Source organism: Lissotriton vulgaris, chromosome 10, assembly GCF_964263255.1.
Source record: "Lissotriton vulgaris chromosome 10, aLisVul1.2, whole genome shotgun sequence".
NCBI lineage: Eukaryota > Metazoa > Chordata > Amphibia > Caudata > Salamandridae > Lissotriton > Lissotriton vulgaris.
Window position 1 is genome coordinate 24,221,491 of NC_141698.1, and position 25,808 is coordinate 24,247,298.

Consider the following 25,808-nt stretch of genomic DNA (forward strand, 5'->3'; position numbering starts at 1 on the left):
GGCACTTTTTGGTTATGTTATTGCTATGTGTCCATCTCTTGCAGCCATGACACATGTGATAAGTGAATTAGTAAAGAACAGAACAAGGCAAGAGGCCTTGCCCAGGATTAGAACAACATCCCCATATCCACCAGGTCTGCCCCACGGCTGCTCCAGCCCAGGGAAGAGCTGAAGACGCCCCTTTAAAGGACACCACTTCACAACGAAGCAACTCTTTACTGCAATCTCACAGCCAGTTTCCCTCCAATCACTGACTCTCTAGCTTTGCCTTTTACCCAGAATCCCTTGCATTTTTGCTTGTTTCGCTCATTACACATACACAAATCTACATACAAGTGTATGTATGCTTTCTTACATGTCCGGCACGACAGCAGTTTGCTTGATTCAAATCGGGTGGACATCCGACCCAGTCCTTTCTGAATTCTACACTTAATTCGTTCCCACAGCTGTGATATTTAAACTTCAGATGTTAAGCCGCTCTTCCTCCTCCCTTCCCTTCTGTCAGGTGTGAACCCTCGCGTGACCCATCACAGCGGCATCATGTCTCGCGAGACCGGGTTCCCCACGTGTCCGTGGTAGGAGAGTAAAGGCAGCTCAAGTCTGACTGTGAGAAGGATAAAACACAACATGAGCTCACGAGAGAACGACAAATAAAGAACAGCCGTCAGATATGCCACGTGGTTACACCTGCGCCCTCTGAAAATAGGCTATGCATTTCTCTTTGAGGGTTTCATGATGATTTTTGATACTTTTGAATTACCCATGTGTATCGGTGAACCCTCTGCATCCCACAGTCAGGTGCAAGAGCCTGGGCTCCTCGCTTCCAGAACACAAGCCATTATAGGGCATATGCCGTGGGCACGGTCTGGCACTTGAACGTCAGTGTTAGTGGCACACCCTACACACCACACTTCCCACATCCGTAATAAATATTAGGCCTGGGCGAAGCACTACGCTACACTCGCGGAGTTTGCGAAGTTTGCGCAACTTCGCACTACGCGAGCTGCACGTAGCACAGTGCGAACACGCGTAGTGCAGCGTAGCGTAGTGCAGTGCTCATTTCTTGCTTGTTCGCGGTCCTGAACGTCATGTTCGCGACCGCGAGCAAGCAAAATTACATCCCGGCGAGATTCTCAACGCGGGGAGGTCAGGTTTCTCATTGCGAGTGGTCGCGTATGCTCACGACCGCTCTCAATGAGAAACTACCAGTTCGCGTTAAGAAAGCTGCAGCTCGAGTAATAATCTACTCGAGCAGCAGAAAACTACAGCTCCCACTGTGCAAGATGCCGTTTTTAATGATTGCACAGTGCCGTATGCTTGTCCGCACGGTGCAATCATTGAAAACACATCTTGCACAGTGCGAACATGCTACTACGCAGCTCGCGTAGTGCTACGTGAAGTTAGCGTAGTGTGAAGTGCACTTCGCGTAGCGCTACTTCGCGAACTACGCCCACCCTTAGTAAATATCCAGCAGTTTGCCCTGGATCAGCCATTTTGTTTTTGCTGGAATCCATTTTGTGATTCTTGCACGGCATGGTTGACTCGGTGGCATGCACAGCAGGTATGCCACTTTACCCATACAATGTGGCAAATATGTCTAAAACATGGTCCACATAGACAATAATGGTCACATACTCAAGAGATGTAATGGCTCTCCGTGTGTTGAGCATCCACAGGGTACGTCTTGGGCACTCAGTTCGGAAGCTGGCATGGAATAGCTGCATCCTGTGCATATCACATATGGCCTGGCCTTCAATGTGCCATGAAGAGGTGAGTTTGGGCACCATATAGAGGTTGGCATCAATCTTAGGGAGCTGTTAAAACATGATGCGTGGGACGGGTATTTCCCTATGCCTCAAGTCACTGAGTAGCATCCCTGTACCTGATGCACGTGACAATTTAGACCAAAATGGGCACATATTGATACTATCCTGTTCAAGAGAGGTATTCAGGCGTCAAGCAGCTGCAGGCTTCAAGTGAAGTGCTTCCAACTACTTCTACCCGCTCTGTTTTTCATCGCATCCAAATCACCACCGCACTATAGTGCTTAGCTAATCACGATAGAGGTGAAAAAGGGATGCAGCCAAAACACCCCTAAAGGGATCACATTTCGCATTTTCCACTTCATAAAAAACATAGTCTCATCTACAAGGCATAGGGCCTCATTTAGATCTGGGCGGACGGGTTACTGAATCATAACGGTGATGGATATCCCGTCCACCGTAAAAAAATAATCCCATATGATTTTTTTGGGCTGACGGGACATCCGTCACCGTTGTGATGGAGAAACCAATCCGCCAACATCCAAATCGATCCCTATGTCCTTGGATTCTCATCAAGTGGCCTGCTTTTTAAGGTCTGCCCATCTCATGGAGACATGGTTTCCCAAAAAGAAATAGCCGAATACCTCAATGTTTCTTCTCTGTTTAAAGTGGTAGCATTCAAAGAGCTGAAGAAGCTTATGAATTCCTTAAGTTTCTCCGATAAATAGTCGATGGCAAAAAAGGACCATCTTTGTTGGGTTAGTGACCTTCAACATTGTGATGATAAAAGAAGTTTGAATTCTAAGAGATCTTGAGGCGGGCGCGCCCACTAGATTGAGCAAGCCTGACGCAAGGCTTAAGAAATGCTGGCACGGGCATGGACCATGAGCCCCAGAGTCAACCGGCAGGTCTCTCAAGCTAATTGGACATCATCTGGTGTTGTCTCCTCACCATGATGGTCGGCACTCGGGATGGCATAAGCTGATCCTTTCCGAATTCCGTTCTATCCCACTTAAGAACCAAGCGTACTTAGCGATGCGTGAAACATGCACTGAGCGGGAACGAATGTACCAAGTTCCCACGTGTCTTCACCCACCTTGGGTGCCATTTTGTGTCGATGGAGGTGGCAAGCGCGTACAGCACTGTGCTGGGAATCACCTAGCCAACTAAGCAGATACCTGAATGTCAGGTCTCCGGTAGCATTAAAGCCCTGAATGGCATGTTCCTTATGACAGTGTCTTCCCACGATCCTTTGGGAAATCCTTACTGAGAAGGAAATGTGCTTATGAGGTGTCAAGTGTACTATTGTTTTGGTGAAGACCTTTGCTTCTAAGACATTTTGCGGTGGTTAAGGGGGTGTGGTGGGCACTGATGGCTGCTTCGTAATGTTCCTGTGTCTTCTGGAAATGACTGCTGCTGAAGACCTCTTATCTGTGAGGGACTGTGGCACCTTCTGACTCATTCCCACTGAATTATCTGATGGGGGTATTTCACCCCTGATTAGAGACTGGTGCGAACCTGCCTGATTCTGCTGTTTTCATACAAATTATTTCAAGGTTCAGAATCTTCTATTCTTGGATGATATAAAGGTCTTTGTTTTCCTGTTAATTTATTCATAGATTCCTTGGACGGTCTGATTCATTTTATTAACTACTTTGCTATTCACTGATTTCAGCTGATGACTAATGTTGTGTTAACAGAATTAATAGGGTTGGTATTTTGTGTGGGGATTAAGTGGCTGCCAGATAACTTTGGCCTTCAATAACTAGGGGCCTGTTTAGATCTCAGCGGACGGGTTACTCCATCACAACGGTGATACTACTCGCTCTTCAATAAATGCGAATTTACCCTGTGTTAATTGGGTCGTTGCCCACTCGTGATTGAGTCTTTGTCCATCAATGATGTTACCTGGACCAGTGATGACTGGTACATGGCTCATCGATGACAGAGTTTGCCAATCAACACCTTAGTGTTTGTCCGTTGTTAATTGGGGCTTTGCCAATCGATATATGGGACTTGGCTCGTCAATGACTGGGACTTGGCCCGTTAATGACTCGCACAGCCCTTTAAAGGCTAGTTAAAGGGAAGGTTGCAGGGATTGATAGGTTGGTCTGCTCTGTAACCGCCACAGTGAAAGGGCTGAGCATGGTGGCTGGCTGACACGGCAAGCTAGCAAAGCTGTCCAGGATGCAAACGCCTTGCGTGATGGAGAAGCAATGACCCTGCGGCGCGGGATAGGCATGCATGATACATGGGTGCTCTGCACATTCAATGCATATGAACAAAGTGATTGTAAAGCAGAACACGTTATGACTATGGCAGCAGGGTAGGAGACTAGGACAACTCTGGCTCACAGTAGTAACTTCTCCATCTATTCAGTCAGCGCGCAGGGTAGATGGCCCAGTCCTCTTTGTGTGCCATAATGTCCCTGACTGCTTTAGTCCCACAGGAAAAAGCTGCCCTCAGAAACAGGCTCCCTGTATATTTTCAATAAAATGTGACCCTCCAGCTCCCTAGGAGGCCGGCCCTACCGTAGACTTGCTGTGGGCAAGCTTGTAAAATGCAGAGTCGTCCTTTGCCGAAGCAAAGCAGCAAATCTTTCCCCTTGTCCGTGTTACAACTGCGCGTTGCTTTCTCAGTGCATAGCTCTTTGCACATGGATACACACATACGTGTTCCTCTCAGTGTACAGTGATCTCGTGTCATCTCCATGCAGGCTGTGGTCTTGACGTTGGTTTTCCCCCAAGTGGGTCTCCTTCCGTCTGTACCGCGGGCCGGAGACCGCCAAGGCAAGGGTGGTGCGGTCAACCCTACAATGAGGAGATCTTCACAGTTTCCTGGACGTAGTGCGCCGTGAGGTTGGAGTTCCTGAGAATGCCCAGAATGTTGGGGGACGAGGGCTCGCTGTCATCTGGGGTGTTGGCGGGTGGCGTGGGGATGCTGATGATGGCTGCGGTCAGGTCCGTGGAGTCACAGTTTAGCTTCATGTTGTCATGCGATTTGGAGTTCAAGCTCGAACGGCTGAAAGTTAGAGGGGAGAGGGAGACAAGAAAATACACTTTAATGGAAAAGATCAGGAATTCATCTATAAAACTGTCATGGTGATGCGTGTGTGACCCATTGGTGCGAACTCACATAATTTATCCATGGACACAGAAAGAGGACAAGATGAAATAGTTACTGCAATACCTGTAATGTCATAGAAGTACAACTAGAGGGGGTGTGAACTCACATCATTTATCCATGGACACAGAAAGAGGACAGTTTGAAATAGTTCATGCAATACCTGTAATGTCACAGTAGTAAAACTAGAGGGGGTGTGAACTCACATCATTTATCCATGGACACAGAAAGAGGACAAGCTGAAATAGTTAATGCAATACCTGTAATGTCATAGAAGTACAACTAGAGGGGGTGTGAACTCACATCATTTATCCATGGACACAGAAAGAGGACAAGTTGAAATAGTTAATGCAATACCTGTAATGTCATAGAAGTACAACTAGAGGGGGTGTGAACTCACATCATTTATCCATGGACACAGAAAGAGGACAAGTTGAAATAGTTAATGCAATACCTGTAATGTCATAGAAGTACAACTAGAGGGGGCATATGCGACCACTACCTTTCTCCTTGCAACCCCCTCGGCTGCTTGGCAGTCCCTAAAATGCAACCAGTCTCACGACTGCTTTTTCAGGGGTCAGCATGCATTCAGCTTTTACTCGTTTTAGGAAGTGGCTGTCAGCCCTTGTTGGCCTGACATGCTATGCTGTAACTTCATGTTCTTTTCAGTTAAGATTGTTCAAAAGAAACCTACCATAGTTTGTCTTCGGGGTGAAAAGTAATTTGGTGTCCTATCCTGTTATGTCATCAGACTCAAATGGTGTGTCATGTCATATTTGCTAGTGTTATGATTTGGGTGAAATTATACCACTCAGTAATAGAAAGGAACTACCTAAACATAAATCTGAATATGTCTTGAAAATAGTCTACATCCAAGATGGCTGCCACTTTGCACCCTTACTTTTGGTGTTTCGAGAGAAAGAGGAGAGAACTCTCGGTATTACATTTAAGAGAATCAAGGCTATTTGTAGTGTAGTTTAAAAACGATATAGACTCTTATCAAAGTATAATAAAGCTGGTGTGTTTTAAGGTTAAAGTACTTTGTTTAATCCTTCATTGAGGAGCTTCTGATTGTGGTTGTACGTCAAAATACCCAGGGAAATATTATCGACCTGCCCTTACATCAACTTCACAATTTTGACTCCCAACATGTCTTTAAGGGAAGCAAACACAAGGAAGTACAGGTTTACTGTTCTTAACTCCACATCGAAGGACCTTGATGGTTTACTGATGGTCGATATTGTGGAGTCGATGTCAGATAAATACTTGATTTTTTGGGAGAACACCCTATTTGGTTAAAGGGATATTGTAGAGTCACCAGTTCCCTTCAGATCCCAAAGACTGTTTAGCAGCCACAGCCTTTGATCCTGAGCAGACACTTGAACCTCATGGTGCTTGAGAAAGATAAGCCAATGGGTTGGATGGGGGGAGAAAGAGAACTGAGTTGTCTTAGAGCCAGAGGTTTATGGATGGCAAAACTATTGGTCTTTGGGGAAGATCCCAGTGAGCGAAAGCAGATTCAAATGGCCGAATGTTGAGAACGTTAAATATCAACAAGTTGCAAACTGTTTCCAACTAATCTTTGATGGCCCGCTAAGGAAACAACCTTATCTGGACCTTTCGTCTTCAAACTCACCAATCTCATATGCGGTTTCCGTGAGCCATTCCAAAGCATCTCCCACTCTATAAATTCCATTTGTTCGGGCGCACTTGTACATGATTTCCAACAAGTCTGTGAAGAATTATCAACCGTGTTCACTGAAAAATTCATCAAAATCTGCGATCACATTCAAGAACGTAACAATGGCATGTTCAGCTGGTAGGTCCTCAGAGCCTAAGCTGTTGTTACCCAACTCTATGTATACTTTGAGAAACATACCTTCTAGACCCACCTTCTTGACCCGCTCAAGTCCAGTTTCTTCCCAGGATAAGGAAGGCACCAAGAGATGCACAGCAAGCCTGCTAGCGCTTAGAGACCTCAGAGTGATTTTTAAAAAGGTAGACCATGAGCCTTTCAGGTTCAAGCGCTTCCTCTATGGCCTAGCTCAATGCCCCAGATTGGGCTGCTTCCTCTTCATCTCTTGATAGATCTTGTGTGGTGTCCCACAATGACCCAAATGTTACCTGTGCTCTTTGCCATCTACATCCACCCCATCCTGAAGATCCGAGACCACCAGAACCTGCTCTACTATGTCTACGCTTTAGGCGCTGCCTATGCAGAACCAACGAGCACGGCCAAAACCAAGCCTGATAAACCTTTCCAGCTGCCCCTGAGCATGGATGGAACTTCATAAAACTTAATCGAAATGGAACTGGACTATTGCTCCACAATGCTGAAACACCGCCAAGCCCCGTCCATTCGAACTCTGATGCCCATCCTTGGTCAACAATTCCCACTATCACTAAACTGCAACTTGACCTTCGATTTTCAGATCGACTCCTCGATCAGCACTTGCCACTAGCCTGTGCCTATTCCAAGGCATCTTCCCTTTCAGAGATCAGAAGGACTTCCCAACTCACTCCTTCTAGGCCAGCCAAAAACTGAAAATGTCTGATGATGTGTGGTCTCGAAGATGGCAGGTGGTAAGAAGCCCTCAGAGGGCATCTCACTGATCCGGAAGTCACAGCACTAGCGTCTACGCACACTTTTTAGTCCATTTGCAAAACACCTACAAATGCCTATATGGGAAGCCCACAGAGTATCACATCATCAACATACTACATGGCATCCTTCAACATGCCCTGCGCCTATCCAACACAACTATCTCCAGAAAACCCAACACCATGGGGCTCAAAACGAGGCAAATGCACTAACGCCCAAGGACCAGGGTAAGTCAGTCCTTGGGAGCAAGGACTAATGGCTGGGGGTGATTGCACAAGGATTGGTGACCTCTGGAGCCCTTGTGCAAAGAACCTGCCTCTATACAAACCAGCAGGTAACCAATGGCACTTGGCCAACACCCACCCCCCTGCCCCCATTGGAATGGTCAGATACTGCAGCAGCTTGCCTCCTTTGTAGACTCACTGAACGTAAGAGTGATAGGTAGTGATTCACAAAACTTTAAAAAAATAATGACATTTGGTTTTGTAGCAAATCTCTCACTTCTTTTTAAGAGTAAAAGAATTCCAGGAGTAAAGAAGGGAATGTACGACACAATAGCTATGAATAAGTATTCTGTCGGCAGAAATATTCACATGTCAACTATTTTGTATGCAGAAGTTGATTGTAAATGTTGTCAATGAGTATAAGGGGAGGGAGGCTGCCTCCTTCCTGCGGCTGCGAGGAGCATAGACGACATGGGACCGGATCGGGCGGCTAAGGTAAGTAATTAAAAAAATATATAATTAAAATTGAATCCACCAACCCCTGCGCGACCCCCTACCCGCGTGTCCACCCCCACACCCGCGAGTCATGCCAGCGGCGACTGTTTCATCCACATAGAGAACGGGGCGCTTAGGGACCTTAGCAGGATCCTAGCTTAACATGGGCAAGGGTTTGGTTCTGAAACTGATCTTTGCAGCTAGTCAGATCACATCCTGATCTATCAACAATGCACAGTCTTCATTCAGTTACACAGACATCTAGTGTGGATGACTTAACAGGAGGAACCCGGAAGCATCTGAAAACTCGATCTGGCAGACCACAAATCAAGGCACATAATGTGCATTTTATGTATGCATCCCGTGCAAACGATTTTGTCACCTTTTCCCGCTGTCGGCGAAGAATCATTATCAATGAATAATCTTGTTGTTTATTCATTATTCGTGGCTGAGCTCATCGCTTAGCATATCCCAGCTGCTAGGATAGAAATCCGAAAACAGGTTTTACATCTAAAAACAGATCTAGGATTTGGTGTAAAGAATGACATGACATCATTTCCTGTGGGCACCAATATTCACAGGCAGCACAGTTGTTTCTTCCTGCTCCTAGGATGGAGTATTTTAAGTACCATCTCTGCTATAACAATGTTTATATTTCTTCCTAAGGCATTGCCTTTCAGAGGTTGATAAACCCATTAAAGTAATGTTAAATAGAAATGAACATTTCCAAAGTATTAATAAAAGGCAATGTTTATGAAGGATGCTGACCTTGAGACTGAGTCTGACTGCTTTATAGTGACCACACGAGTGTAATCACCTATTCACAGTCAGGTACCATCCCTGCTGAAAGAGATCTTACTTCACTCTCTGTTGTCCATCTGATAAGGGTGCTGGTTCTGAGGGGTTTAAACGTTTACAGCTGTTTGACAGTATGCGATAAACAACTTTAAGGAGTCAATATTATTATTCTGTGCTCAGTCTTTCAATGTATGACCACACTACAACATATGGAGCCCCCTTTTGCATGTCTGGGTTCTTGACTTTTATATTTTGCTCCTTCCACCTTTCTGGTGTGAGTGAAAGCATGCCCTCGCGTCCCTTGTTGGGGGCACTGGCTGCTTGAAAAAGTGTCAAAAGCCTTGGAAACCACGCATCACCCAACCCAGTGCTTAAGTTGTCAACTATAAGTGCCAGGGGCCTCGCCAAGAGGCCATTGGAGCTTCCATCACCCACTGCCCCACTACCACTGCCAAAGACAGCACCAATACAACTATCAACCCGCACACCCCTACAAATGTGGCAACTCAGACGATCCCAGGCCCCCAAAGTTATAAGAATGGCTAGGGTTACAGGTATTAGTCACCTTAAATACACTTTGAATTCTTAACCCCTTCCATGCTTCCGTCGGCCAACGGCCGTCATGAGCACTACCTCCGTAGTGCTGTGCACGTCTGTTGGCCGACGCGGCCCCGCCCTCTCATTAAAACCGCCGCACCGCAGCGGAATTCGCTCCGATTAAGCGGTTAAATAGCTGTTGTGCTAATATCTAAATTAATCCACCAGCCTCTCCATGTGGCAGACTGTCATAGATTGCTGGTGCTGACAATCAAGTGCCAGTGCTGAGCACCAGATACCACCGTCTCAAATTAAGCACACTGACGTCCATGAAAGCCCCCAAATACTAATTCTAGTCATGACCTCCAGTAGAGGGTGGATTAAATATTTTTGCAAGGGCTGATTTTGGTTTCCACTCCAGTCCTACAATTCAGGGGTCGCCTTGGGCAGCTGCTACCCCAATTTCACTCTTTTCTACTCTCGAAACTGCACACGCACCCCCTAGTCTCATAAGTCAGAAAGTCATGAGCAGGAGCAGAGAGTAGGCATTGGTTTCCGAAATATCCAATCTCACTATAATGTTCACACAAGCTCTTCCCCCAGCACTCAGCAGCACATTGGTGCTTGCTGAGGAGCTAAGGGTAAGACAAGCTGTGAATCCTGTGATGTCATCAGTGGGCTCAAAGGGTGCATGATGCTACTTCCACTACACCCTATATTTTAGTTAATCAGCATTTGTGATGCAACACAAACATTGCCTTTCTGGATACAAACACTGATCACCCAAAAAGAAAAACAATGTAGGGAAAATGACCATGTTTTTCAAAAATCAGGTTGAATCTAATGAAAAAAAGGAATATGAAAAAAAATAAAAGTTTGTTTGAAGCAATACAACACACAGAGCAGAATCCAATGATTCCGTATTGGAAGCGAGCAATATTATTTAGCAGGACTGTGATTGTTATCAACGTTATTATCTTTATTATTGCAATTATCACCAAGTGAGAAACCAGAAAAGTATACCACCCATTCAGATCCATATTGCTGAGCGGTTGGTAACCTTTTTACTTCAGTGGACTCCAGCCGACTCACTAGGGAAAGTTTGCGCCTCCGGCTTAAGCAGATTATATGATTTGAACCTCAAACACAATACACAAATTAACAGAAACAAATATACATCAAATATACAAATTATGAAATATTTTATGTAATTCACATACAAAAAATATACAAAAATAAACATTTTAATTGGGAGGTTGGAGCATTTATAAATGTATTTTTATTTCTATAAGACAAAGCGATATTCTAGACTCTAACAAGTCACTTGTGTTTTTTGCTCCTAATGCATGCTTCCTTTTTATCACTGCGTTATTGGCCACCAATTGGCCATACTTGATTCTGTATGCTGTGCATGTGCTACTCATAAACACAAAAGGGCAGGTAGGATAACTTGCCAGAAAGGACAGTCATGGAGGATATCCAAAGATTTTGGAGTAGACGTCTTACCCACTTAATAGTGGCATGCATCATCATCAGCGCCTAGCCACACCCTGGTATGATGGTACAACCAGGGCAGACTCAACTTAAAAAGGGCGGGGTTCTTTTATAAATCATAGCTGTTAATGTGGTAGTGATCCAGAAGGTAAGAAATAAAAATGTCTCAAGGTAAATCCAGGGACTTTTCCTTTAATAAGTAAGTACCCTAGACATAACTAAAAGCAGAGTTCCGGTCTTAATATTGGGTTCCAATGTTTAAAAAAAATCCTAATAAAGGCAACATGTTTCGGCTCACCTTAAAATCCCATGTCGTCAGGGATGGAAGTGTCCCTGCCTATCTAATCAGCCATGTCCTTCAAACAGTGAGGCCAAAGGCTCTCACCTTGGATCAAGGAAAAATTCCTTCAAAAACCCTGTATTTGGGTGGTTCAAGAGTAATGCGCTTCGGCAGGAGACACCCTCCTGTAGTCACACATTTGTCAAGGAAGGGTGTCTGTAGATTGAACTTGAATCGTCCCGTATCACACCGTCGCCACGCATGGGTAAAGCTAAGAATGACGACTTAGGGTCTGAGTTCGAGTTTCGCAGACAGGGTACTTTGTCCTAGTAAATTCTCGGTTTGCCCGCCTCATTTAAGGACATAAGGACCCTAAGCTTTCTGTTAAAAGAGTCCTGTTAACTCTGTTGATGGGACGTTTCCTCAGACAACCCGACAGAGGAGGGGCCGTGGGACGAAGGCCATTACACGGCCTGCCCTATTTAAGGGGGACGGTGTAGTGCCCTTTTCTTTCTGTCTGCCACTGCCAGGCAAACTTGATGGTGAGGGAAAGAAAACAACACATAATTACCCCAACACCCTGATAGAAAACACCCAGAGTTTTGGGGTCATTAATTTTTGCTTTTCATAAACAAACTCCCACTTTGGAAGTTTGTTTCCGAAAAACAAATTTGAAAAATTTGGAGCACCCCGATTAAAGCTGACAGCGGCTGTCCACTATACATTTTGCACCTAGAAGGCGACCGCTGTGTATGTGGCTTGTTTCAAAGCGCCAAGATGGATTGGCAGTCATCTCTAAATTTGATGAACGGATTGTCGTCAGGATGGCAGAGGCAATGTCCTCCACCATCCCAAAGGACACTACTCCGTTTGTCAAATTCTAATTCAGACCCTTCATTTTTTAGCCAGCAATGTCAATTTCCTTCATATTTACAGAGCGCTTTAAAATATTCATTTTCACATTTTTAACTTTTATGCATTTACACTTTGGTAAAAACTATTTCATTTCCACAAACCCCCTAAAAAGTGTTACACTCAGGCATCCATGGGCCTTAGGTTAGGAACTGCTGATGTTGCTAATGTCATCCTGTGAGACCTGCACACCTTCCATCCTTCTTTCTAGCCATCAGTCAGTCCGTTGAGGCATGCTTTCATCCATCCTTTCACCATTCCTTCTATCCATCTGTCCTTTTACTCATCCACTATTTCACGAATCCATCACTCCCCCATTCTTTTTATCCATCAATCCACCCACTTATATATGACTCTTTTCATCCATCTTTCAGCATTCCATCTATTTACGATCTATCCATCCATCCTTTCATCCTCCTTTTCGACATTCCATCTATTTATTCTTCTGCCTCCAGTCCGTCCATTCTTTGCCCCTTCCATTCATCGACTCGTTCTCCCTTGTACCCATTCTTCTGTCCTTTTGCCCTTCCTTACTACCATATTTTCGTCCTTCCTTCTGTTCATGTCTTCCTTTCACTCTTTCTTAGTGCCTGCTCTCTTTCTCTCGTTCTCATAATTTCTGGGCCTCCAGCCCTGTGCTTGGCTCTGCACCCCCAGCTCTCCCATGGTTTTCCTTTATGTTCTTTTAGGCGTTCTTCCTGCAACTGAGCGGCAGAACAGGCTCAGAAACAAGTAAACATGTGTTCAGGACCAGGATCACAGCCCGTCAGAGCCATGTCACCCCCCCACCCCGCTTTATCTGAACAAGTGTCGACTCCACTGCCTCATCGCCATCAATGTTATCATGACTAATACTCTTTTTGAACGGAGTTCCCTCGTCGGCCTCTGGGTGGCAGTGACGAACCGCGGTTCAGTGAAGCACAGCTTTCTGGCATGTGTCTGAGAGACCTGGGCCCTGGCCTGCCAGGCACAGCCCGCCTCAGCACACCGTGTCCTAAACCCGCCCATGTAACAAGGCAGCTGTGGATCACGGGCTGAGGGAAAGAGGCTCTCGTGCCATGCCTGGCCAGATCCAAATGTATTTTTATTTGCAATTTTATATAGCGCCAGCGGCGTAGCAAGGTCAGGTGGTACCCAGTGCGGAGCATTTCTTGTCACCCCGGCTTGACAAAATAGCAAAAATATGTGTTTAAAAAGACATATTTTAGCAATTTTGTCAACCGCCCCCCCCCCCACTCAGTGATGACTCCCGGGGCGGCCCGCACCCCCCTTCCTATGCCACTGTATAGCGCTGACATGGCCCGAAGGCATCAGAGCGCTTTACAGCAGTAGCATGATGCAAGGGTACAGCAAGTTACAGTTACAATAATTACGTTCAGACATATTGCATCACTATCTGTGACCAGGACAAAGGCAGCCGCTGGCAAGAGACCTACACAGTTGAAGCATTGATTCAGATGAAGGGGGGACACATAAGGGCACCCTTTGGCCCCTATATTTAGGATTTTGTTCTCCCAAAGGGTGAAGCGGTTAGTGAATCTCATGATGCAGGCAGGCAGGGCCTGATTTTTATATTGTGTGAAGTCACAGATTTGGGTAGCGCTACATTTCCATTAGTATGGCCTCATGGCGCTGTGGCAGCCGCGCAGACTGTCTTTGATTCTGAGCTTTCAGCAGGGTGGTTCTGCTATCTATATGTTTATTGGTATGGTTGTTGTGATCGTCAGTGTGGTTGAGTGTGTGTTGGAGGTCTTGATCAATTTGTTATGTGTCAGCAGTAATTGAGAGTATGACACAATAGTTATAGACTACATTTTCCCTTTAAACTACACCAGCTGTAGGGTGTTTGTTGTGTTATATGTTGTCTAAGGTGAGTGAAGTCCTGTCGTCTGCAGGGGACTGGGACTTTTTTATTAGTATGGTAGGCACCGCCTGGATACACTCACAGGTAGCAAGAAGCCCTCCCCAAATCTACTGATTGGTTAATTGATTGTACTGTACACTGTGACACATTTGATTCATTTGCATATCAGAGGTTATATATGTTTAGGGCTCCTAAGACCTATTGTTACCTTACAGTGGGTCTCAAGCCAGACCATTGTTTACCATTGCCTGACTTTGTCACTCTTATTTCCTCGCTTTTCATTTGATGGCTTCTTTGGGCTTTTCTTCCTCCCCTTCTGTTTGCCCTCCGCTGGAGCACGGCCACAGTACGTGTCCTTCCACTGCTTGCTTTTCCAGCACTTCTTCTTTTATTTTAAGTTCAGCACTTTATGAGAGAGCATGTGTTATCCTTCTACCTCCCTATTATACTTTTCTCTCCTGGCCACATTTCGCATTCTTCCCTACCACCTGTGTTCCTCTCATCACCCCTCCATGTTGTGATTGCGCCGGCATGCTTCTAGCCTTATGTTGCTTTCCCGCTGTGCACTTCCTGTTTCCCACTCCACATCTCTCTTGCCCATTGCTTCTCCACACCACTTCCATCCTCTCTGGTCCCGCGCCATCATCCTTCCTGTTGCTTCCCCCACCCACACCCGCCGTGCTTCTTCCTACCACCCACACACTCTGTTTTTCCCTCACCTAAATCCCTATAATGCTTCCCCCTCTTGCGCCTTTTTTGACGCATCCCTCGTCCATGCCCTCTGTGTTGTTCCCCCACTCGTGCTTCAAAAAACACCAACGCGTTTGCGCTATTTTTTCAATTTGCTGATCTCATTCTGCAAATTGAAAGCCACTGTGTCACTTTGTAGGCATGTGCATGCTTGGAAGCATGTCTACAAAATGACTCTGACGCAGCATCACTGCACCTTTTTTTCTTTTTTAGTTATGCTGCACAGCATTAGGGAAGCTGTGCATCATGGCTAAAAAACATTTGCAGTCAATAGGCCCAACAGGCGAGACCTATTGGCTTTGCCCATGCTTGTTTAAAATTTTGAATAAACTTGAATTAAAGGAAAAAAGTTAGAAAACAGAGCTTCTGATCTTTTCACATCTATAAACTTGAAAAAGTTGTTTATAGGTGATTTGCGCCCATTTTATTTGATACTTGGTAGATGAGATTTATTCGCCTTAGCGTAGTCCAACTTTCATGCCCACGATCCTGTTGTAAATATAAGCCTTCCCCTTTTATGGTATTTGATGAGTGTCTGCAAAAAGAGCCTTAACCCCTCCCATGCTCGTGACGGAACCGTTCCGTCACGAGCCTCGGGTGGGCTGTGCTGGTGATGGAACGGTTCTGTCATGGCTCGCTCGCCGCGCCTGCGCGGCGCAAATTCGGCTCCTGCGCTGACGTTCTGAAGAGCAGGCGGGCCGTGACGGAACCGTTCCGTCACAAGCACAGCTCACCCGCGGGCCGTGATGGAGCGGTTCCGTCACGAGCACGGGACCGCCGCGCGGCCCCGCCTCCCCCTTAGCGCCGCGGCGGAATAGCTGCCGCAGTGAAGGGGTTAAACTTGGATTTAGTTCTTCCCACAGCACCAGTTCTGCTTTTCAGAAGTGACGCCCTGGGGCCTCATACCTCTATCTCTTCCCCTGCGATGAGAGCTCCTTCTCTTTAAAGTTGAGAACAGGATGGGATCATTCCGGTCTCAATTCCTCTACAAATGTGCTTTACTTGTCTGGGATTCCATTGTCTTCTATCGTGGAAAACTGCATCAAAGCTAGACAAAATCCTCATTGGGTGGAAAACCTGAACATCTTTCGAGTACATAAAATAAAATAACAATCCATTTGTATTCCTTTTGGATTTTTATATGCAGATGACTTCAAGAGAATATGAGCTCTGTGCCTTGAGGGCTGAAGCTCAGTTAGCTTCAAGGAGGCTCTGCTCGCCGCCGGCCATCTCAGTTCCAATCCACAGAGCAAGAATGGGAGACTGACACATCTCCAATAACTGCAAGGGAGGGCTGCGGGTTGTCAATAGAATGACAATTTCTATGATGGAGATGGACAACGAAGGTTAGAGGCAGGAGATGCTTGCTTCCTTATCATTATATCTGCATTATAACCTCATCACTGCGGCGCAAATTCCGCCGAAGTGCTGAACATTCCTATCGCGGGCGTGGTATGACGGCTCCCGGCCATCATCAGCACACGCCCACCGTGACTCATGACGGCCGGGAGCCGTCATCAGCACCGATGAGGTTAAGTAAGGCTCCCTGTTTTCCGTTTTTACTGATTTTTACAGATAAACACAGACAGAAAACGTGTTTTCTGTCTGCATTTATTTTTAAAAGTGAATGACTACAGACAATTGTGATTCTTTTGAATGACCCCCAGCGCTGTTTATCATGAATTGTAGCCCAACAGCTGAGCAGTTGGACAGCATGGGAAATGAAAAAAGCAGGATGAAATGTATTTAAATAATGGCATATGTCAACATGCATTTGTGGCGTAAGGCTAGTATTTAGTGGGTGTTTTTATACGTAATATTTGGCAGCTTAAATAGCTAAATCATGACAGGCATCAAATTATGAGTGTGTGTACATCAGTTAAATAAATATGGAAATGTACAGTTTTGCAACTTCATTTATATACAAAACACAAAATAAATATGAATAAATACTGATAAAATGACCCAAAAATAAATATGGATAAAAACACACAGAAAAGTAAAAAAATTAAATCCCTTAAAACCGGGAGCATTTATTATAATTCACTCTCTTTTGTGAGCAATTCATATCCATATAGAGGTCATTAGAAGAGGAGCCCCCCCCTCCCCCCCTGGAAAAAAATAGTGTTTTTGACCAATGGCTGCTCTTACATCTGGGCCCAGGCTTGCACGGATATCTGAATGGCTGAAGACATTGCAATAGTGTCCTCACACTGCTAATACATCCTATACAGCACCCTAGAAGGGAACCCAGGCCTGCCAGGTAACCTGCGGACTGATTTAGAGTTTGGAGCACTTACTTTGCCACAAACGTGATGGGTTTGATGTAACAAGGTGGATGGGATATCCGTAACGTTTGTGATGGAGTAACCCATCTGCCAAATTCTAAACTAGGCCCTGTGTTTTAATCGCAAAGGTCTTCAGTTAGTGTTTGTGCGGTGGAGGGAATTTCATCTTATTTACAGTCCTCCACCATTGCAGACAATGTCTTTCTAGCAAAGAGGCAGTGACCGCGACACGAGGAACCACTTCAAAATGAGTGTGATTGAATTCCAGTCGAAAATCCACCGATTGCCACTGGTGGATGAGGGAATTTATGCACCAAAGAGAGTAGTAGCAATTAAACGGGAAGCAGTAGTCGCTTCTCAGTGCCCATCTTTCTGGTTTCCAGATCACAGTGGGGTGTTCCCAGCATGCCAGAGGTGCAGTAATTTGTGTGAAACCCCCAGGTTTCCATGGCCATCTTACAGATCCACACGAGAGAGGGACCACCAGGAGATCCGGCAAAGCATCGCCGCACTCTGGTGAGGCCGACGGTGGAGCTGGGGGCGTTCCATAGGTGAGCCCTTCTCCTAGAACTTAACGTACCCAAGAGGCAAGAATGGCGTATCTTCCTGGTCTCTAAAGGACTCGCTCTTACCTCCCTTTTCAGGCTCAGGCCTAAATGCTGCGACTAGATGCAGCAGTAACTGCTTGTTGGATTGTTACAGCTCATCCCTATACCTTTACTTGTCCTTAAAAATGAGGTGGAACAAGCCCTGTTGTGTGTCATGCAGAGTAATGCCACTCGCCCAATAGAAGATCCTGAAAAGGACAGGTTAGCCCCAGAGCTCACCTGGTTTAATGCATCCAAAGGAAACTCTGGGCCCGATTCACAGAACTAACTTAAGACAAAATCCTAAACTTACTACTTTTGGTATTCACAGAAGTTAGGAGTTTGTCTTAAGACAGATTTAAGACATACTTAAGACAAAATCCTAACTTAAGTCTGTCTTAAGTCTGTCTTAAGTTTGCCAGGATTTCAGACTAAATACCTGAGCAGGAGAGGTCTGTCCAGGGATAGTGTCTTAAGTAGTACTACAAATGCGTGTGCCACATGTGTCCTACAGGTGTGAGGCAGGAATACACCTAAAAATCTTGTATTTGGTGAAAAGTCTGGCAGCTCTGTGGAGTCAGAGATGGCCACCAGGTGAGTGACACGAGAAGGACAAGGACTACACAGCTGTGTCGTCATCAGAGCATAGTCTGAGCGCCACAAATATAAGATGCCAGTGTTAGGAAAACAAGGGAAGGTCTGAGACTGCTCCCCGGTGTACGCTAAGTGGATCTGTGGGGCCTAGTGCTGGGACTGCACCTCCAAAGGCAGGAGGAGCAGCGCCCCTTAGGGCAGGTGGATCTTAACCTCCTAGGGATGGTGGATCTGCACCTCCTAGGGCTTGTGGCACCTTCTGAGGCTGGTGGGTATGCACCTCCGAAGACTTGAGGATCTGCACCTCCTGAGGCTGGTGGATCTGCACCTCCTGAGGCTGGTTGATCTAAACCTCCTGAGGCTGGTGGATCTGCACCTCCTGAGGCTGGTTGGTCTGTATCTCCTGAGGCTGGTGAATCTGCACCTCTTTAGGCTGGTAGAACAGCTTCTCCTAAGGCTGGTGGATCTTCACCTCCCAAGCAGGTGGATCTGCACCTCCTGAGGGTGCTGGGTCTGTATCTCCTGAAGCTGGTGAATCTGCACCTCCTGGGGCTGGTGAATCTGCACCTCATCGGGCTGGTGGGTCTGTATCTCCTGAGGCAGGTGGGTCTGCACCTCCTGAGTCTGGTGGGTCTGTATCTCCTGAGGCTGGTGAATCTGCACCTCCTGGGGATGGTGAATCTGCACCTCCTGAGGCTGGTGGGTCTGTATCTCCTGAGGCAGGTGGATCTGCACCTCCTGAGGCTGGTGGGTATGTATCTCCTGAGGCTGGTGGATCTGCACCTCCTGAGGCTGGTGAATTTGCACCTTCTGAGGCTGGTGGATCTGCACCTTCTGAGGCTGGTGAATCTGCACCTTCTGAGGCTGGTGAATCTGCACCTCCTAATGCTGGTGGATCTGCACCTCCTGAAGCTGGTGGATCTGCACCTCATGAGGCTGGTGGATCTGCACCTCCTGAGGCTGGTGAATCTGCACCTCTTTAGGCTGGTAGAACAGCTTCTCCTAAGGCTGGTGGATCTTCACCTCCCAAGGCAGGTGGATCTGCACCTCCTGAGGCTGGCGGGTCTGCACCCCCAGACATTGGAGGATGTGCACCTTCTGAGGCTGGTGGATCTGCACCTCCTATGGTTGGTGAATCTGCACCTCCTCAGGCTGGTGGAGCTGTACCTCCTTGGGCTGGTGAATCTACACATTCTGAGGCTGATGGATCTGCACTTCCTGGGGCTTGTGGATCTACACATCCTGAGGGTGGTGGATCTGCACCTCCTAAGGCAGGAGGATCTGCACCTCCTAAGGCTGGTGACTCTGTACCTCATGAGGCTGGTGACTCTGCACCTCCTGAGGCTGGTGGATCTGCACCTCTTTAGGCTGGTAGAACAGCTTCTCCTAAGGCTGGTGGATCTTCACCTCCCAAGGCAGGTGGATCTGCACCTCCTGAGGCTGGTGAATCTCCACCTCCTGAGGCTGGTGGGTCTGCACCTCCTAAGGCTGGTGAATCTGCACCTCCTAAGGCTGGTGAATCTGCACCTCATGAGGCTGGTGGATCTGCACCTCCTGAGGCTGGTGGATCTGCACATCATGAGGCTGGTGGATCTGCACCTCCTGAGGGTGGTGGATCTGCACATCATGAGGCTGGTGGATCTGCACCTCCTGAGGGTGGTGGATCTGTATCTCCTGATGCTGGTGGAGCTGCACCTCCTGAGGGTGGTGGATCTGCACCTCCTGAGGCTAGTAAATATCCCCCTGCTAAGTAAGTTGGACCTGCACCTCCTTGTGCTGCTGGATTGTCACATCTTAGGGCAGTTGCCTCCTAGGTAGCATTAATGCACCTTGTTTCGAATCCTGGCCTTTCATTTGATAACCCAATGCTTTGTGGGAGTTGTAGTTTTGACTCTCGCCGTTGTAACCCTTGGGTTGAATGACCAGATTACACTGGTTTGTAAAAAGAAAGCACAGACTAGGTCGTTGGTGCAATGGAGTCTTTCTGCTACCTTCTCCTAGCACCACCATGCACGCTAGCAGAGTGGTATGCACGTGCTCGCGCGCTGTGCACTTCCCTCCTCGCGTGCACGCGCATGCTCGACATACAAACGTGTGAACACAACCACGCGCCTCCTGTGTCCTCTAACTGTGACTCTGTAAGCTTTCTCTCCCTTGGAACAGCAATTGCCTTCATTAGAATAATAAATTAATATTTAATTAACCAATGGCAAGGAGATCTCTCCTCTTGTTTGCATAATTAGCGCCCGGCAGGCCCCAGAAGTCTGCAGCGTCTCCCCCCGCGAGCGCCCGGGGATTTGAGCTAATGGGCGCTTTAATGTGAGCAGATCACCCCTGGGGGCCTAGGCATGCGCCGGGAGGGCGCGGGGGCTCCTAGGCCCCGCCCCCCGGCTACAGGACCGTCATGGCCGCCCTCCTGCCACCAGGGCTGCCCCTCTCAGGGTCGCGCCTCCCCTCTATTGACTTTGCTTTAATCACCCCAGTTTACACTAATGGAATTAAAAGCGGGCGCTAATTGGCGCGTGCGCCGGGAGCCCGGGCCGAGCACGTGCGCAATTAATGCCAACCTGCTGGAGAGCTCGCCAGCTGCAGTGTGTGTCTGCAGTAATGAGGGGGTCAAGGACTGAGGGCGCCTGGAGACTGCGCAGAGAGAGGCCAGGCAGCGAATGGGTACCGGCCGGCCTCCGTTCTCAGCCTCCAGAGGTGACCGAACCGGAGCCTGACGAGGGTTCAGCTGTGTGCACTGAGGCGGGGCAGTGCTCCTCCCTGCACGGAGGCGGTGCTGCACCCTGCAAGTTGGCAGGGTATGCTCAGACGTGAGTCCCTTGCTCACTTTGCCACTGGATTCAAGCAAGCCGGGCTGAAGACGGCTGGAATGCCAGAAACCGATCCTCGGAAGCTTGTTTCCGGTCCAGGGAAGACGTGGCTTGGCAGTTCGGGCTGGACTGTTCCCATGAGGCACAGGGTCAGGCTGATTTGCATATAGCCATGTCTGAAATGGGGTGGCAGAGTGGGCTAAAGAACGGTGATGGATTAAACCCAGATCTGTTGACTGGGTGTGAGTGTTTGATTGGTTCAGATGCTTCGTCCATCACCACCCCCTTTTGTACCGCTTTGTTCGCCATAAGTTGGCAGGGTATGCTCAGACGTGAGTCCCTTGCTCACTTTGCCACTGGATTCAAGCAAGCCGGGCTGAAGACGGCTGGAATGCCAGAATCCAGTCCTCGGAAGCTTGTTTCCGGTCCAGGGAAGACATGGCTTGGCAGTTCGGGCTGGACTGTTCCCATGAGGCACAGGGTCAGACTGATTTGCATATAGCCATGTCTGAAATGGGGTGGCAGAGTGGGCTAAAGAATGATGGATTTAACCCAGATCTGTGACTGGGTGTGAGTGTTTGATTAGTTCAGATGCTCCGTTCTGCACCCTGCATGGAGGCAGAGCTGCACGGGGACTCTACAGTGTGTCCTACTGAACACCGCCATCAGATGCAGTGTGCTGATAATGGAGGAGGAAGGCCTCTGCTGGGGAAGTGACGATGATGAAGATGCGCCGACCACCCCAGGAGAGGATATGTACAGAGATAAGGACTTTTGTCGCAAGATTATGTGGTGTAAAACTAGTTTATAGCAAAACCAAAGGGGATGATGGACGGAGTGTTGAACATTGCAAGCACACACCCCCAGTCAACTGATCTGGGTTCAATCCATCATCGTTCTTTAGCTCACTCAGCCACCCCAGTTCAGACATAACTGGACATGACCATATGCAAATCAGTCTGACCCTGTGCCTCATGGGAACAGTCCAGCCCGAACTGCCAAGCCATGTCTTCCCTGGACGGGAAACAAGTGTCCTGGGACCGCTTTCTGGCTAATCAGCGGTCATCATCCAGGCTAGCTTGAATCCAGGGGCAAAGTGAGCAAGGGACTCACGTCTGGGCATACCCTGCCAACTTAGGGCGAACAAAGCAAAACCAATGGGGATGATGGACGGAGTGTTGAACATTGCAAGCACTCCACCCCCAGTCAACTGATCTGGGTTTAATCCATCATCGTTCTTTAGCTCACTCAGCCACCCCAGTTCAGACATAACTGGACATGACCATATGCAAATCAGTCTGACCCTGTGCCTCATGGGAACAGTCCAGCCCGAACTGCCAAGCCATGTCTTCCCTGGACGGGAAACAAGTGTCCTGGGACCGCTTTCTGGCTAATCAGCGGTCATCATCCAGGCTAGCTTGAATCCAGGGGCAAAGTGAGCAAGGGACTCACGTCTGGGCATACCCTGCCAACTTAGGGCGAACAAAGCAAAACCAATGGGGATGATGGACGGAGTGTTGAACATTGCAAGCACTCCACCCCCAGTCAACTGATCTGGGTTGAATCCATCATCGTTCTTTAGCTCACTCCACCACCCCAGTTCAGACATGGCCATATGCTAATCAGTCTGACCCTGTGCCTCATGGGAACAGTCCAGCCCGAACTGCCAAGCCATGTCTTCCCTGGACCGGAAACAAGCATCCTAGGACCGGTTTCTGGCTATCAGCCTCCATCAGCCAGGATAGCTTGAATCCAGGGGCAAAGTGAGCAAGGGACCCAAGTCTGGGCATACCCTGCCAACTTAGGGCAAACAAAGCAAAACCAACGGGGATGATGGACGGAGCGCTGAACATTGCAAGCGCTCACCCTTTGGTTTTGCTTAAAACTAGTTTATTCAAGCACAGATACATGGACATGAAGCAGCTACACTCCCTAGGCCTGGACCTAAGTGCCTCCATCGAGGCTCCCTCTGTCCTGTGTCCCTCCCTAAGCGAGCACGTGAACGTTTTCCTTGTCCGACCTCTTCCTCAGCCCCCAGTGCCACACATCTCTGGTTTGAATCCATGTTCCTTTGGTTGCAGAGGTTCTAGGTGGTCTCAGCGGAAGACCACACACACATGTAGAGCATCAACCTACCAAGGCGAGGACTGCTGTGAGCATGGACGTGCTGTGGTGTAGGCTGGCTCCCTTCAGCTGAAGCCCGTCCCACCGTCCAGCCAGAGGTTCTAGGTGGTCTCAGCAGAAGACCACACACACATGTAGAGCATCAACCTTCCTATCAAGGCGAGGACTGCTGTGAGCATGGACGTTGATGCCCGGCCTACTGTCTATGCAGAGGTTCTTGGCGGTGTCAGCGGTAGACAACACATACATGTTGAGAGCCAACCAACCAACGTGAGGACTGCTGTGAGCATGGACGTTGATGCCCGGCCTACTGTCTATGCAGAGGTTCTTGGCGGTGTCAGCGGTAGACAACACATACATGTTGAGAGCCAACCAAGCAACGTGAGGGCTGCTGTGAGCATGAACATGCTGCGGTGGCGGCTGGCTCCCTTCTGCTGAAGCCCGTCTCATCATCTATGCAGGGTTTTGCTTCTGTCGCCCAGCACTGTTCTGAGGGCATGGATTCCATACTGCTGCTCCCAACAGGTGGCTGATTGTCATTTTGGACCTGGCATGAGTCCAACACATGCATACATACATGTCGTGAGATCGTCATGGAGTGGCATGCATCTCCTGGCCTGCTCATGTCCATGAACCAGCGGTTCTCGTCCACTCTGGTGCATTTCCTGCAGTCTGGCTGTGACACGGGCTGAGACTTCTCACCGGTTGGTGTTGCTGGGGCGGGATGGGGCTCACATGCTTGTCGGTGGAGTGGGCACAGAACCAACATAGGTTATCCATATTATGGCCAGTCTGCTCTATGTCCCATCTGTCTTCGTTGCGCAGGTGATAAAGTGCTTCACGTCCAACGGTGATGGTCTCAGAGGTCCTACCAGATGGTTTGTGAGGGTCGCCACCGTCCTCATGACTTGAGGGCGGCTGAACCTGTAGTACGTGTGTGTACTCATCACAGAGGGGGGTTGCGGACCTTGTCTGTCCTCATGTGATGGGATGATGTCTGTGGTGCTGTGTGTCTTCCACATGCCGATGGATGCCTGTGCTGTTTGCGTGTCCTTCACATGCCAGTAGATGTCTGTAGTGCTTGAGTGTCCTTTGAATGTGGGGATGCCTGTAGAGCATGTCTGGTGCAAACACGCCAGGGCATGCTTTTAGCTCGTGTGTCCTCCACATGCCGGAGGTGTCAGGAGTGCATGTGTGTCCTCCCAAACCAAGGGATGCCTGTGGTGTTTGTGTGTCTATCACATACCAGGGTTGTGCTTGTAGTGCTTCTGTGTCCGCCACATGCCAGTGGATGTATGTGCTGTTTATGTTTCTTCACATGCTGGGTGATACCTGTGGTTCTTGTGTGATTATCTGTCTTCCACATGCCATTAGATAACAATAGTGCCTGTGTATCCTCCACATGCTGGTGGATGTCTGTAGTTCTTCTCGGCTCTCAACATGCTGCCGATGTCTGTTGTGCTTGTGTGTCTTCCACTTGTTGGGTTGATGCCTGTATTCCTTGTGTCTCCCCCACTTGCCGGCGACTAAGTATAGTGCCTGCGCATCCTCCACATGCTGGTGATGTCTGTAGATCTTCTGTGCTCTCCACATGCTGGTGATGTCTGTAGATCTTCTGTGTTCTCCACATGCTGGCGGGTGTCTGTAGATCTTCTGTGTTCTCCACATGCTAGTGGATGTCTGTAGACCATATGTGTTCTCCACATGCTGGCGGGTGTCTGTAGATCTTCTGTGTTCTCCACATGCTGGCGGGTGTCTGTAGATCTTCTGTGTTCTCCACATGCTAGTGGATGTCTGTAGACCATATGTGTTCTCCACATGCTGGCGGGTTTCTGTAGATCTTCTGTGTTCTCCAAATGCTGGCGGGTGTCTGTAGATCTTCTGTGTTCTCCACATGCTGGTGGATGGCAGTAGATCTGTGTTCTCCACATGCTGGTGATGTGTCATGCTTGTGTGTCCTCCACTTGTTGGGACGACAACTGTATTGCTTGTGTATCGTCCACATGCTGATGCATGCCTGTGGTGTTTGTGTGTTCTCCACATGCCTGTAGTGCCTGTGTGTCCTCCATGTGCAGGTGGATTCCTATGGTGTTTGTGTGTCCTCCACATACCCAGGGATTGCTTGTAGTGATTATATGTCTTCCTACACACTGCTCGGTGACATTTCTTTGTTTTGATGTAAGGACTGTGCATCTGTTTTCTTGAGGCATTTACTAGGATCTGATTGGCTCCTGTTACCTGGGATTAGGTTGCACCTGCAACTGTCCTTCTTGCTCTGTCCTGATAACTCAAACCCCAAACACCCCTGTGGAGCTTCCTTGCCCTTCGAGTAGGCCTGTGCGAAATTGGGAAATGAAATTTCATAAAATGTCACAAAATTCCGAGTACGCGTGAGCAAGGTATTACGAAATACCGAAACACGTTGGTTGTGTCCCTGCTCCTATCAAATGGATTTAAGAATAAATAAACTTACTGAAACATTGCCGCAAGAGTGTGACCCATTTTTCTTCAGCAACGGAGGATTTGATATATATATATATATTCACAATACTCCTGG

The 25,808-nt window shown here is 47.9% G+C and overlaps 1 protein-coding gene across 1 annotated transcript in view; it reads right to left on the reverse strand.

Moving 5' to 3' along the window:
• Positions 1–2,784: 2,784 nt before the first annotated feature.
• KCND1 (potassium voltage-gated channel subfamily D member 1) overlaps positions 2,785–25,808 on the reverse strand; it is an 84,455-nt gene continuing 61,431 nt past the window's right edge. Inside the window, exon 5 of the mRNA XM_086940301.1 lies at positions 2,785–4,784. Within this exon, the coding sequence (XP_086796427.1) occupies positions 4,574–4,784 (211 nt within the window). The 3' untranslated portion in view covers positions 2,785–4,573. The remainder of the gene's footprint in view (positions 4,785–25,808) is intronic.